At 62.5% G+C, this 13716-nt stretch overlaps 1 protein-coding gene across 2 annotated transcripts; it reads right to left on the bottom strand.

Moving 5' to 3' along the window:
• Positions 1 to 55: 55 nt before the first annotated feature.
• Positions 56 to 12932, bottom strand: HR (HR lysine demethylase and nuclear receptor corepressor). 2 transcript variants are annotated; one of them, XM_069485163.1, is made up of 18 exons: positions 12321 to 12932; positions 10891 to 11677; positions 9441 to 9591; positions 9171 to 9364; positions 7375 to 7539; positions 6555 to 6644; positions 6272 to 6387; positions 5366 to 5447; positions 4863 to 5026; positions 4521 to 4757; positions 4207 to 4372; positions 3960 to 4029; positions 3638 to 3768; positions 3383 to 3502; positions 3180 to 3295; positions 1083 to 1247; positions 729 to 857; positions 56 to 523 (listed from the first exon to the last, which is right to left on the bottom strand). In XM_069485163.1, exons 1-18 carry the CDS (start codon positions 12930 to 12932, stop codon positions 461 to 463), a joined length of 3558 nt encoding a protein of 1185 aa, XP_069341264.1. In that variant the 3' UTR covers positions 56 to 460. The 2 variants fall into 2 exon arrangements, with proteins under 2 accessions (XP_069341264.1, XP_069341265.1); XM_069485164.1 differs by lacking the exon at positions 1083 to 1247.
• Positions 12933 to 13716: the final 784 nt, after the last annotated feature.

The following is a 13716-nucleotide window of genomic DNA, read 5'->3' as shown; positions in this document are numbered from 1 at the left end:
GGGGCCCCTTGTCCAGCACAGTTGCAGCGAGCCCAGTGATGATGGGGGTGGGGGGGTGTAAGCAGAGCTGGGGTGCAGGTGGGACGGCAGGGGTGAGGCGGCGTGAGGAGTTACTGCTTAAGCCAGAATGATTCCCGAGGTCCCCCAAGGAAGGGATGCTTGTCTCCTGGGCGGGAGGTGGGGTTGGGGGAGTCAGTCACCCCCCAGTGTGGGCCTGGTACCAGGGAGAGGGACGCAGGGGTGGGGCAGGTGTGAGCTTCGGTGGTGCTGTGGCTGTTGGTTTTAGGGCCCAGGGCAGGGGCAGGGAATGGGGTGCCCTGCTTGTGCCCAGAGTGGCGCTTGGAGGATGGATCAAAAACCCCCAAATCCCCCACATCCTTCCCCGCTGCTGCTGTAGCTGTGCCTGGCTGAGCACCTGGTCTACCTGTCCTGACTCCTACCCCAGACACCTGGGAGCCCCCTATTTGGCCTCCTGTAATGTTCCCACAGCCACCTTCACTGCTTGGAACACAGCCCAGTCCATCTAGGAAAAAAAGAGAAGACAACGAATTATCAGTCACATTCCCAGGCCCCCCGCTGCCCTCCACCCACCCGGCCCAGGAAGAACACCTTCCTCTGTGCACGGTGGGTGCCTGCTTGGCACAGGGCTGGATCCGGTATGTCCACCGCAGCTGGGCCATGGGAGACTGGGGCCACATGCCCAGCCCGCTGGCCAGTGTCACACTCACCTGGGCATAAAGCAGGCGGTGATCGGGGGGCAGGCTAGGTCCCTGATGGCAGAGCTGAGCAGAGAGGGCGGAAGTCTCAGGGGACAGGAAGTGCTGAGTGATGCTGATGGTGCTGACCAGGCCCTGCACCTGTGTCAGGGAGGACACAGGCAGAGGAGGGTCAGCGGAGGCCCAAGATCGCGCATCCTTCCCTGCCCCTCTGGTCCCCGAGACCTAGTTCCACCAACAACCCCACCCAGCTCTCAGCGAGCAGAGGCCCCGGGTACGGCAGCAGACACTCCCCGAAGGCCATGGCCAAAACCAGGCCAAAGGGCTTCCAGAGAGGACACAGAGCCCCCTCCCTGGGGGCAGCACCTGGTGGGGAGCCCCCGCAGGCACCAGCACGGCCTCCCCGGGGGCCTGCAGCAGGGTCCAGCAGCTCACGCCCCACTCCTCGCGCAGGCGCCGTCGCAGCCCTGCGTCCAGATAGCAGCTGCCTGGGGCGCCGGGCTCCAGAGTCCCTGCCCCAGCCGGGCACACCTCAAAGAAGAGAAGGGGGAGTGAGTGAGGCAGGGAAGGAGGGGCAGGGGTGCAGGAGGCCTGGCTCAGAGAAGAGCTGGAGGCCCAAGTCGAATCGTGAGGGACGGGCAGGGAGGACGTGGGCTGGGTGGTGCGGGGCTGGGGCAGCTCGGGTTGGCAGAACAATCACTGGGCTGGAAGGAGCTTACAGGAAAGGATTAGGGCCCTAAAGCTGGGGCCTGAGTCCCTGCTTTTCCTGGGGCTGGATGCCTTTAATAGCCTCTGTGGCCCCAGCCCTGGCCCCCCTCTGCTGCCCCTCTCAGTGGTACCCGTTTGTGCAAAACCCAGGGAGAGGTGTGCATAATCCCGATTCAGGAACAGTCTACACCAGCAGTTCTTAACCTGCAGTCTTGGGAATGGCCTGAAATGTGTGCCAAGTGGTGGGTGAGGGGGTAGCTACATGTCCCCGAGGAGACGACCCAAGGCATTCATCTGTTCTCCTAAGATCCTGGGTCCAGGAAAGGAAGGCCACACGGTGCAGGGACAGGCCCCGCCTGTCCAGGAGGAGCCCGCTACAGCAGGCACAGCCATGGGGACCTCCACCAGCCCAGGTGAACAAGGGAGCCCCTCAGGCGGGCGGGGACTCATGGAGGCCAGAGGAGGAGGTGCCCAGGATGCACCTGCAGAGCTGAGCACCAGCATCACGCTCCAACCAGCCGCCAGCTCCCTCCACCCGCTTCGGTGAGGACCTCAGAGGCTGTCCCTGGGCTTAGGGCTGTAAGATTGGGCCATGGGGGGAGGGGAAGGCCGGGAACCCAATTGGACCCCAGGGGAGTCGCTGCCATGTGCCAAGACTCCTTTGCCATGGAGACGCAGGTCCAGCCTGGCTCTGCACAGTTTCCCAGACCACCCAGCAAGAATGTGCCCCTCCGCCTTCCGCATGAGTCATCGGGTTGGGACAGCCCACGGCCGGCCACACCCAGCCGAGACGGCCATCTGTGTATGGAGGTGTGCTGCCATCTGCGTGTCCCAGCAACTGTGTGCACATCCACACGCGTGCGTGCCTGTGGGCGGGAGGGTGGTGGACACCACATTGTCCTCTGCATGTCTGTGTGTGTGTGCCTTAGCAAGGGGTGACACTTGGTGGGTGTTTTTCCCCAGGACAATCAGGGTTCAGTTGGACTTTGGGACCACTGGGACCGCCCTAACCTTACCCCTGGCCTTCCCCTCCCCTGGCCCTTGGGAGCCTCCTGCCCCCGCACCCACCCCCAGCCCCTTCTCTGTCCCCAGCCCCTCCCAGGCCCATCTCTCCGTCCCCGGCCATGCAGCCACCTGCAGCCCCTTGGTTGCCGGCACCTCCAGCAGCACCCCCTCCAGGAAACCTCCCCTCAGAAGGTGCAGATGCCGAAAGGAACGCAGCAGGACAGTGTCTCAGAAAGGTGCCCGTTTGTCCCCCGGCCACCCCCAGCCCACAGCGCAAGGAGAGGAGGCCGCCTGCCCCCAGGGAGAGCACAGTGCAGGGACCTGGGGCTGCGACAGACATAGGCTCAGATCCCAGCGGTACCACTGAGCCACGGTTTTCCCACCTGCAAATTGGGACAGTGGCAGTGCCTGCCTCAGTGGGGAGGTGGTGACAGTTAACTGGGATATCGCACCCAAGGCCCTGTGCCGTGCGCCCTGTACCCGGCCCGTGGCAGCTGCTGCCCTCACTGCAGCACCGGGTCCGCCCTCCCGCCGTGGGCCCCGCTCTCTCCCTGAGCCCCACCGCTGACCTGCGGGCCCCACCTGCCACTCTGACCGGTCTGAGACGAGACTGTCCAGCTCACCTGAGGGAGTGGGGCGGGGAGCGAGCACACAGGGAGCACACACTCAGGTGGGCGCTCAGGTGGGCGGACGGGACGAGCTCCTGGGGCTGGGTGGGGGCAAGGGGAGGGCCCCCGGCTCCCTCCTCACCATCTGGAGAAAGCGGCGGATGCGCTGGGCGTCCTGTGCCCGGAACACGTGCCACACAGCGCTGACCTGGCTGCCTGGAGACCAGAGCCCCTCCCCGTCCAGGCCTGAAAGGAAGTCTGACGGAGGGGAGCGCTCAGGTGGGCCGGTGTGCACACCTGCAGCCTGCCCGCTCCTGCACGGCCCGTCTCCAGCCGGGGACCTACCTTTCTGCACCCGGTGCCAGGCCGGCAGCGGTGCCTCGGCGTGCACCAGGATGCTGACCAGGTCAGCCACCTCCACGCAGAGGTTCTTGGTCCCCAGGTGTCCCCGGTGTGGGCTCACACCTGCATGGAGGTGAAGAAAGAACAGTTGAGAACACACAGAAGCATTTCGGCCCCAGGGCCTTGGCACAGACGCACATGTGCCCGAGACAATAGGTACCAGAACAAGGAGTGGGCAGGAGGGGAGGGGACACGCACCATAGGCTGCCCAGAGCTGGGGCTCCAGCGGACGCAGGGTAGGGCCCGGCGGGAGGTAGGAGGCCAAGTTGAGTTTCCCGTGGTGGGCACAGTACTCCGGGAGTGGCAGGCTGGCAGCCAGGTTCTCCACCCTGGGGAAGGGGACAGGGTCATGCCCAGGAGACCCAAGCCAGACACCAGAGACCCTGTCACAGCCCCCACTGCTGGAGTAACTCCCAGAGGGCAGCATGGGATCTCTGAGGGTCACAGGGTTCGCGTGGGGACGAAGGAGGGCGGGAGGGCTGGCCAGGGAGGTAGGACTGGCCCTTGGTACCACACGCACCTGCTGGTGTCCTCGTCCCCCAGAGCTCGGCGCAGCAGGAGGACAGAGCCCTCGTCTGACTTCGGGCGAACTGGGGGAGAGATAGAATGGCCTTTGTCCCAGAGGCCCCTGCCCCAGTGACAGCAGCACACGAGTCCAGTCTCTGCCCTGGGCCTGCTCCCACCCCCAGGTCACACTGGGACCCCTGTGCCACCCAGCCCCTGGGGCTCAGGCTCCTGGCTCCCTCCACCCGGGCAGGGGCACTTACTCTCGGGCCGGCAGAAGCCCTCCCAGAATGTTGTGCTGCCCAGGCTTGTGGGCTGTGGGGGCCCGAGGGGAGCCAGAGCTTGCACCTGGCCGCCAAGCGCCCCAAGAGCTTCCGTCCCCCACAGGCTGCCTCGCAATGCCCTCTGGATCCCTGACACCAACACGGGCTGTAGTGGGAGAGGAGGGAGGACAGGAGGAGAATGGATGGGGCGCTGGCGTGGGCGGGGTGGGTGTGTCACAAAGGCGCCAGGACAGCGTGGGGACCCAGCCCTGGGGGTAGGTGAGGCCCTGGCTGGCGGTGGCAGGGAGCGTCACCTGGCCCTGTCTCCAGTGCTCCTGGAAGAGGTGGAAGCCTCGCCGAGGCCTGGGCTCCTGCAGCCACAGCAGAGCCCCGGGGGGTGGCAGCCGGGGCCGCACTGGGGAGAGGGGCAGGCCCAAGCCCCTGCGCAAGCCTGGGCCAGCTCGCAGCCCCGGCCCCAGGGCCTTCTCCTGGATCTTCCGTTCCACCACCTGCGCGATGATGCTGTCCAGGATGTTGGTGATGCGGTCGTCCTGCGGGGGGAGGGGCAGGAGGGCTCAGGACCGCCCGGCCCTGCACGGAGGGCCGGCCCCAGCCTCCGCCCCGGCTCCCAGCCCTCCCTCCGTGCCCTTGCTCACACTGGGCAGGGCCGGGGTGACGGGGGCAAAGGCCATGTGTATCCGCTCGTGGCCCAGGCAGAGTTTGACCGCAGTAGAGGCCAGCAGTTCGCAGAGAGAGGGGCAAGGCAGGGACCTTCGGCCAGCACGGTCCTCTGCTGGGGTCTCCGTGGAGTCCGGGGTTTCTGTCGGGGAGGCACATGGTGAGGGGCTTCACATTTCGCCCCTCACCCTCCTCTCAAGGCTCCACTGCCCATGACACGCTTGCCTCGAGTCCTGGCCGAGGCACCAGCACCCGACCTCAACCCTGCCCTGGGCCCCCGATCCCCACCACCTCTCCTGAAGGCAGAACCTCTAAAAAGAAGGGGCTCAGAAGGGGAGTCTGGCCGAGAGGCGGTTAGGAGACTTATCGCAAGAGGAGGGACGGAGATTACTGGACACTTTGGCTGCCTGTTCCCCTCCTGCCCCAAACTCTGGCCCAGCCTCCCTCCCGCACAGTCCCTGGGGCAGGAGGAGCCGCTTACCCTCTTTGATGTCCTTGGTCCTGTTGGTGTCCCCATTACAGGAAGGTTGTGGAGTTGGGGGCGTTTTCTCTGTCAGTTCCTTCTGTGAAATGCATCCACCACCCCCCAATCCAAGCAGAGATTTTAAAAACTGGCAGACACAACTCAACCCACGAGAATTAACCATGGGCTCTTGCAAGTACTAAAATTGTGTTTCTAGGAGCAAAACATTATGGGGTACAATGTTAGGTGGGAAAAGTTGCCCGTGGACTTCTGCATACGGCACAGTCTTAAAGTGTGCACTAACATAGACATGAATAAAAATGGAGACAAATGACTGGAAAGAAATATGTCGAAATGTTAAGGGTGGCGTGAGAGGTCATTGGTGTTTTTTTCCTTAAACTTGTCTGTATTTCCCAAATTTTCCACGATGGGTGTGTAGCACAGTGTCTGACACACAAAATGCATTCAGTGAACTATTTCTTGAATGGATGACTAATAAAAACATGAACTTCATAAAAGCTTTGCAAAGTGCTCACGGAGCACCTGCTATGTGTCAGGTGCCGGGAACACCAAGAAGGTGGACCAGTGCTTCTCCTGAAGGAGGCAGTGCCCTGGGGACACAGCTGCGCCAACATGCCCCACTGGCATGGCAAGTGCTGAGCTAGAATAGGCACAGAGGGGGACAGGACTCCACGCAGGCAGGGAGGACTTCTAGAGCGGGGCGGGGGGAGATGCTCCGGCTCTCTGCGTGGCTCCAATTCCCAGGGCGGGGAAGCCTGATTCCACCGGCTTCCTTCTCCCTCTTCACCCCGTTGAAAGGAAAGGGCCAACCCCCCACAAGGGTCAGGCATTTGCAGGCACACTGCCCTATCCGGGGGCCCACCAGCTAGTCCTCTGTCACCTGGGCCATGGCCTGGTTCTTACCTGCTGGCCCCCATCCCCAGGGGCCCACACCCGGGCATCAGCTTGGCAGGGGCAGTGCCCCCGGATGTCAAACTTGACCCAGACCTGGTGCATTGCAGCGCTCAGCTCTGCCAAAGCTGGGTGGGGGGTGAAGAGGAGAGATGGAGTTCGGTGGTGAGTGCAGGGGAGCAGGCAACCCCAGGAAGCAGAAGGGCATGGCACCAGAGGGAGGGACGGCCACATGGGAAGCTGATCTCCCTGGGGAGCCACCCTCTGCACGCCCCGCCCCTCCAAAATGCCTCACCCTGGCTGGAGACAAACTGGGTCAGCATCAGGGAACAGGCAGGGTGCCCAGCCTCCTGGGCACACTCCTCTGTGGACTGCTCTTGCGAGCCTGTGGGGTGGGAAGGAGAAGCTGCAGGGCCAGACATCAAGGTAACCACAGGTCAAGGTCAGGGAAGAAAGGGCAAGGATATCTAAATCAGGGAGCCCAACAAGCCAAAAACCATGTGCTTTCTGGGAAACTTGGGCTGCACGGTGACACAGGATTCTTTGCTTTTAGAATGCAGAGGGCTTAATACGCTGGGATGCTTTGCAAGAGCCATATAGAAGAGAATGTTCCAAAACACATCCGACCCTGGAACTCTTTTTGGCCATGTCTGTTGGGACACCAGGAAATTCCAAGCTGTCAAGTAGCCAAGTTAAGCCAAGGGAGAGAAAGCTGACCACAGTGAAGAGAACAGGATGGAATCAGAAGACCTGAGTCTAAATCCTGGCTGCAACACTTACTAGCTGCGTGACCTTGGACAAGTCACTTAACCTCTCTGAGATTTTCTTACCTGGAAAACGGAGGCAGCATGTCCACATCACAGAGTTACAACAGGTTTAAGCAGGTGCGAGCTGAGCTAAGTGGGCAGCACAGAGGGGACACTTGACTTCGTTCAGAGGTGGGGTGGCCCTCTGATCTGGGGACAGGGGAAGTCTGCTCTGAGGGGCTTTGGTCAGTTGTGGCTGGGGCTAGGCAGGGAGTGACAGGGGCTTTTTGAGGAGAGAAATGGCCACAGCCTCAGAGCAGTCCTACTGCGACCCCCTCCCTCCCACCTCCGTGCCCTGTCTTCTCCTACCTGCTTTTTCCCCGGTCCTCCCAGCGCCCGCCATTCGGCCGCAGGCCACACACAGCCGGTGGCTGCAGCGGGGACATCGCCAGTGGATATTGAAGAGTCCATGGTGGCAACGGCTACAGCAGCGTGGAATGCCTGGGTTGTCCTCTGTCACGGCTGGCCCCTGGCCTGCTGACCGCGGGAGAGAACAGGGTGAGAGGGCTGAAGGCGATGGCCCCCTGGGGGGCCCTCACGTGGGCAGCCTCCGGGCAGGGGTGGGGAGAGGCGGGGAGCAGTTTCCATGGAGGGGACTCCCAGGGAAGGGACACAGTCACCCCTACTTGCTCTGCAGCCCTGTCGAGAACCCCGCAGAAGCTGTCCTCTCCAGCCAACCCTTCCCAGGGACACTGGAGGCCTCAGCTCCCCACGCCGGGCCTTGCCCCAGGGACTTCCCACTGGCCCCGAATCACTAACCCACACCACTTCCAGCACATTCCTTGCTCCACCTCCTTCCCTCCCAAGCCCCACGTGCTACCGGAAATGGCAACATATGGTGACCAAGGTCAGGTGGCACTCCCTCCAGGAGAGCCGCTGCTGCCCTTACCCAAAGGAGTGGGGGTTTTTTATTTTTTTAAGAGATGGGGTCTCACTCTGTCACCCAGGCTGGAGTGCAGTGGCTTGATCATAGCTCACTGTAACCTCAAGCTCCTGGGCTCAAGTGATCCTCCTGCCTCAGCCTGAGTAGCTGGGACCACAGGTGCACACCACCATGCTCAGCTAATTAAAAAAATGTTTGTAGCAGAGACAGGGGTCTTGATATGTTGCCCAGGCTGGTCTCAAACTCCTGGCCTCAAGCAATCCCCCTACCTCGGCCTCCCAAAGTGCTAGGATTATAGGTGTGAGCCGCCGCATCCAGCCGGGAGTGGGTTAGTTTAAGAGCAAAGTTTCAGACTAAGCCGTTGTTGGCAGGTAGAAAAGGTAGGTGCCCCTGAGCACAAGCCACCTAGTGGTGTCTCACTTTGGGCGCAGGGGACTCAAAGCCGGCCAGGACTTGGCCCTTGCCCTCCTCGTGCCTTCCAAGCAGGGAGAGAGACCCATAAACGTGGCAATGACTCTGGCACCTTGAGCGGGCGCTAGAGTCTGAAAATGGGACAGAAGGATGGGGGTGCGGGGAGCTTCCCAAGCGCCCGGAGGATGAGTAAGTGTTCATTCACCAGGTAGGAAGGGCGGAGCGCGGCATTCCAGACCCAGGGAACGGCCAGCGCCAAGGCCCGAGGGGATGGCCAAGTTCAAGGGAGCTGGGAAGGGAAGGATGGGTGGTGTGTGTGCCGGGAATCCAGGCTGGCAGCGGCAGGAGCCGGCTGGGAAATGCCAAGGGGGCTGGGTCTGGCCTTTCTGGGACAAGAGGGAGCCCCCCATGAGCTCCACCCAGGGAGTGACCTGTGGGCCCAGGCTGTGTGTTTACAGAGACCACTGTCTGGGGCTGGGGAAGGGCGGCTGGAGGGACAGCCTGGAGCCAGAGCAAGCAGCCTAGCGCCCGCCCGTCTCTGCCATCAGCCCTGGTCCCACCGATCTCTAGGAGTGCCCCTGCCTGCCAGGGCTCTTGGCACTCAGTCTTGCTTGGCCCAAAAGCCCCAAAACTCCGAGAGAATTGGGCTGCACCAGGTTTGATGACACCTTCCCAACATCCCCCAGCCAGGCCAGAAACTTCAGCATTGACCAAGAGCCTAAGCCAGGAGTACAGGCAAAGTGGGGCAGGTACCGGCAGCGTGAGTGGGGGTGGGGGAGGGACACCTGGGGGCCCAGGAGGTCCTGCTCACCTTCCCGCTGTGCCCAGGCCAGGGCCTCCCGCTCCCTCCGCAGCAGGCGGCACAATCGGTCCCCCAAACCACTGAGCAGCTGCTTGGCAAGGCCCGTGCTGAGCGGGGCCTCTGGGCCAGACCCCCGGCCATCCTGGCAGCTGGAGCTGGCCATTGTGTCTTCCTCCTGCTGCCGCGCCCCTCCCAAAGGCAATCTGGAGAGAAGGTGGAGGAGGGTGAGGATGGAGCCCCCAGGGCAGGATGTGGGGGCCCCCAGGACGACGGGCTCACCTCCGCACTTGCTGGGAGTGGCAGGCCAGCCCTCCCCCGTCTCCAGCTGCCTGGGCACAGCTTTGGCATTGGGCGAGGCCTGCAGGGAGAGCCATGCATGGTATTTCTGGAAGCCCAGGGTCCTGGAGGCTGGCCCGGCCATCTTGGGGTCCTGAGGGGACAATGCGGGCTGGTCAGGAGTCTGGGTTTCCTGGGATTTGGCAAACCCCAGCCCTTGCCGTAGCGTCCGCGCCGTCCGCACACAGAGCCAGCCCGGCCCCTCGCCCCAGGTCTACGAAGCCTAATTCAGAACCAGCGAGAGCGGACCAGGCGACGAGAAGGTTCGCACGCAAGGCTGCGCAGGGAGCCTGCCATGACGCGGACATCCGTGAGGTCAGGGGTCATCTGGTGTGTTGCACCCAGGGCTGTGGGCAGCTGGGGCGATCGCCCTGACACAAGTGCAGGATCCAGCCAGCGTAGACTTTGGATAGCTCCACTGAGGGCTTAGTGACACCGCTGGCTGTGTGACAGCGTGAGGAGACAGTCCCAACACAGACGGGGGGCGCCGGAAGGTGAGAAGGCCAGAGAGTTTCAACACAGGCCACAGGTGCAGTAACCCAAGAAGGCGAAGGGGCCAGCGACTTCCCGGCCCAGCCAGGCCCAGGCGGGTGCAGACAGACCCGTGCCAGGTGCAGGGGCATCTGGGCAAGGCCGTGAGAGAGTCCTGTGCCAGGACCAGCAGTCCAGGAGTCTGAGAAAGAGAAGTGATCCCCAAGACTGAGTCCGGGGCCAGCTGTGCTGCAACCCTCTGTGAAAGGCACGGTGTGACCCAGGGCTCCAGGACGTGCCCAAAGCCCTTTGGAATGGCAGAGTCCAAAATGAGTCTCCACAATCCATCTAGCCAGGAGAGCAGCCGTCCCTGAGGCAGGACGAGGGGTCCTTCAGGAGAGGTAATCCCCCAGTGGGGACTCGGGGCACAAATAGTCATGGCAGTGAACACTTATCGTCTACTAAGAGCCAGGAATTCTTCAGAGCCTTTGTTGTGAATTATGATAGCATTTCAGTTTTGCAGCTGTCTTCATGAGGCAGGTGCCATCTTCATCCCCATTTTATGGATGAAGAAACTGAGGCCCAGAGAGGTGAAGTAACTCACCCAAGGTCACACAGCTACCAATCAGCCAAGTCAGGAACCAGGCACTCTGACTCCAGAGCCCATGCTCTGAACCATGTCATTATATGGCCACCAACACACCATGGCTTGGGAGGAGACAGAGACGGAAGCCACTTGCTGGGAGGCTCTGGCCTGTAGATGCTGAGGAACTCCCAAAGAGCCAGCACAGTCCAGGTGGGGAACTTGACAACCGGGTGTGATCCACTCACAAAGGGTCTACGGTCCCCAGCCCCTGCAAAGCCCCAGCCCTGGCTGCCCCTCCCAAGCAAGGCTCCCTGCAGTCCCTCCCCTGCCCCTCACCTCTGTGGTCGTCATGCTGTCCTGCCTCCGCCTTGCTCCCTCTTGCTGTGTCCAGCGCCTCCTGCCAAGCCCTGGCCCCCTGCCCCGCAGGGCCTGGGAAAGAGTCAGGTGGCCGCTTGGGGGCTGGGCTGCCCACTGCCTCCTGGACCTCAGGGCTGCCTGCCCTCTTAGGGGCCCGGAGCCGGGCAGCCGGGCTCTCCTCGTCCCCAGGGCAGCCGTCTGGACATCCAAACTGCTCAGAGTGTCGCGTGAGCCATGTCTTCTTCAGCTTGGTGTGGTGGCTGGGGAGGCAGGCCCTGGGATCAGTGGCCTTGCTCACTTCCTCGCTGGAATCACTAGACCCACTGGTACCCCCGTCCAGGCCCTCCTGGCACTTCCCACAAGGGCCGAGACCCCCATCCTTAGCAGGTGGGTGGGATGAACAACAGCGTCCCTGGGTGGTAGGAGGCCCAGGAGAGGGGCCCCGTGGTATGGCAGGTGGCCCCAGCTGGTACCCAAGGCTCCCATTGCCTGGTCCAGCCCAGATGTTGCCGAGAGTGTGAACGAGGCCTGGGGGACAAGCAGGCCAGGGGGTCCAGGGAACAGTGCCCGGATGCCCCAGGAAAAGCGGACAAAGATTCTGCTGCCTGCCAGCTCCTGTCTCTCCATCCCTTTGGTGGAGTGAGGGGCGTTCCGCCTCCCTGGCTCTCTGCAAGTGCCCACCAGGGGCCAAGCCCAACAGCCCAGGTTCCACAGCTGCCCCGGGCTCCTTGGCCCGCCCGAGAATGGGATCCTTGTGGTGAAAGCCCTAAAGAGAGGAGAAAGGGGTAAGCTTGTGCTGCCTTTGCATCCCAGGGCCTAAATATTGAAGAGCTCACATCCTGCTTAACAAATGGCGCTGCCCTACCTCGCGCTCCCTCTTCCCCCTGCCCACCCCCAGCTTCCCTGGCTGCCCCCAGACACGCACGGCCCTCAGGAATCTCAGACTTCCTCACAATCCAGCAGCCACAGGACTAATGCCTGGCACGCCAAAGGCCATCCAAGATCTACTTGGATTGTCTGGCGTCCTGTACCATACTGTTTTTTAAATATTTAAAAATCTCATCCTTGGATGTGGAGGTCACCTGTGCGGGAGGTGCCCTGGACACAGGCTGTTGGGGTAACCCACACATCCTGCTCCTAGATAGAGGGGTCTTGCCTGCCCACCTTCTCTACCCAGGGCCAGGCCACGCATTCCAAGGCCGGAGTTCCCAGGGCCTTGCCCAGGGAGGGCAATGGATGAGTCAGCACAGCAAGGGGCTGAGTGCAGGGGAGGTCTAGCGAGATGGAGTTGCCCACAGGAGGGATGGCTTAGGGTCAACGTGGGGGGTGGAAGCTGGCAGGACCCTTGGGACCACTGAGCTACCTTGCATGGCCTGAGCCCCAGGTCCCCTGCCTGTCCCTGCACTCACCTTGCTGCCTAAGCCAAAGGCAGAGGGCACTTTGGGCTGGCCCCCGGAGTACACCCAGGGGTGCGAGGCCAGGGGCCAGTCACATGGACGCTCTGGGGGCAGGCTGGGCACCAGGTACGGTGGCAAGCAGGTGGGTACCCAGAAGGGAGCTCGCTCCAGGATCTTGGTCTCCAGAAGGAAAGGGCAGTGCAAGGGCCGGAAGGCCACTGGGTCACTCTTGGGATGGCCACCACTATGCTCAGGAACCAGGGGGCTGTAGCGAGGTGGGCACGCTGGCCCGCAGAATGCCAGTGGGTGGGTGAGCATGGCCTCCTTCCAGCGCAGTCCATCCTTGCTGCCCAGCCAGTGGGCCTTCCTCTCCCCATTCTGGGGGCCCTCACCCTCCACAAGAGGGAGCGTGTCCTTGGGGCCCTGGGGGAAGTCAGGGGGAAGCCAGCAGTCCGGGGTGCTCAGGACGCCCCTCCAGAAGGGAGCAGGCTCTCCCAGGCACAGCGGCCCACGGTGCAGGCCGTCTCGAGGCGGAGTGCCCGGCTCCTGTCCCACAACGCCGTTCTCAGGGGCCGTCTTCTCCCAGATTGGGGTGTCCTTCAGGAAGCTGGGCGTACTCTCCATCACTCTCCTGTCCTCATGGGGCTTGCCCAGAGGGGGTCCTGGAGCACAACCATCAAAGCATGAGCTCCCTGGGCACATGCCCCAAGCACCTTACCACCTGGCACAGAGCGGGCACCGCCCTGGCAGCACCGGGGTGGCTCAAACCAGTAAGGCAAGTACCAGCCCACAGCCGGGCGACATGCTGCCTAGCCGCATGCAGCCAGAAGGACCCTGCCTGGGTGGGATGCTCCAGTGTGAGGAGCTCACCCCTTCCCCCAAATTCCTGGGACTTGAAAGCCCACCTGGGCCACAGCCCCTCAAGCAGAAGCTGCCATTTCTAGGAGGGCATATTCTGGCCTCACTGAGCCAGGAACCTGGTCACAGGTCATGGGGTTGGACAGAAAGCAAGAACCCAAAAGGTGAGCTCAATGGAAGGCACTGAACTGGGAAGACAAGAACACTGGATCGTGGCTCTGACTCAGCCATGGCCTTGGGCGAGTCATGTCCCTCCTCTGGGGCTCAGTGTGCCCTTGTGTGAAATGGGGTGTGAGTCGCAGAGGACTCTTCCCATACTGCAGCTGTGGTTTTGGGGATGCTGCTTGCGCACGCCCAGCCCACAGCCCCAGCCAGGCTTGTAGGGGTGGCACGTGCAGGCAGAGCAGGCTGGAGTCACTGGGGAGGGCTGCCCGCCAGGGCTGTGGCGGGTCTCTCCCTACACCTGAGCAGCCCTGAGCCTGCCTCTTCTGCTCTGCAGTTTCTGGGCTTCTCAAGCGGAGTCCCAGGACAACTGCTGGGGGCCAGGATC

The sequence above is a fragment of the Eulemur rufifrons genome, chromosome 12 (genome assembly GCF_041146395.1).
Source record: "Eulemur rufifrons isolate Redbay chromosome 12, OSU_ERuf_1, whole genome shotgun sequence".
Classification (NCBI taxonomy): Eukaryota; Metazoa; Chordata; class Mammalia; order Primates; family Lemuridae; genus Eulemur; species Eulemur rufifrons.
Note: the sequence above shows the minus strand (reverse complement) of the source record. Positions and strands in the feature narration are given on the sequence as shown.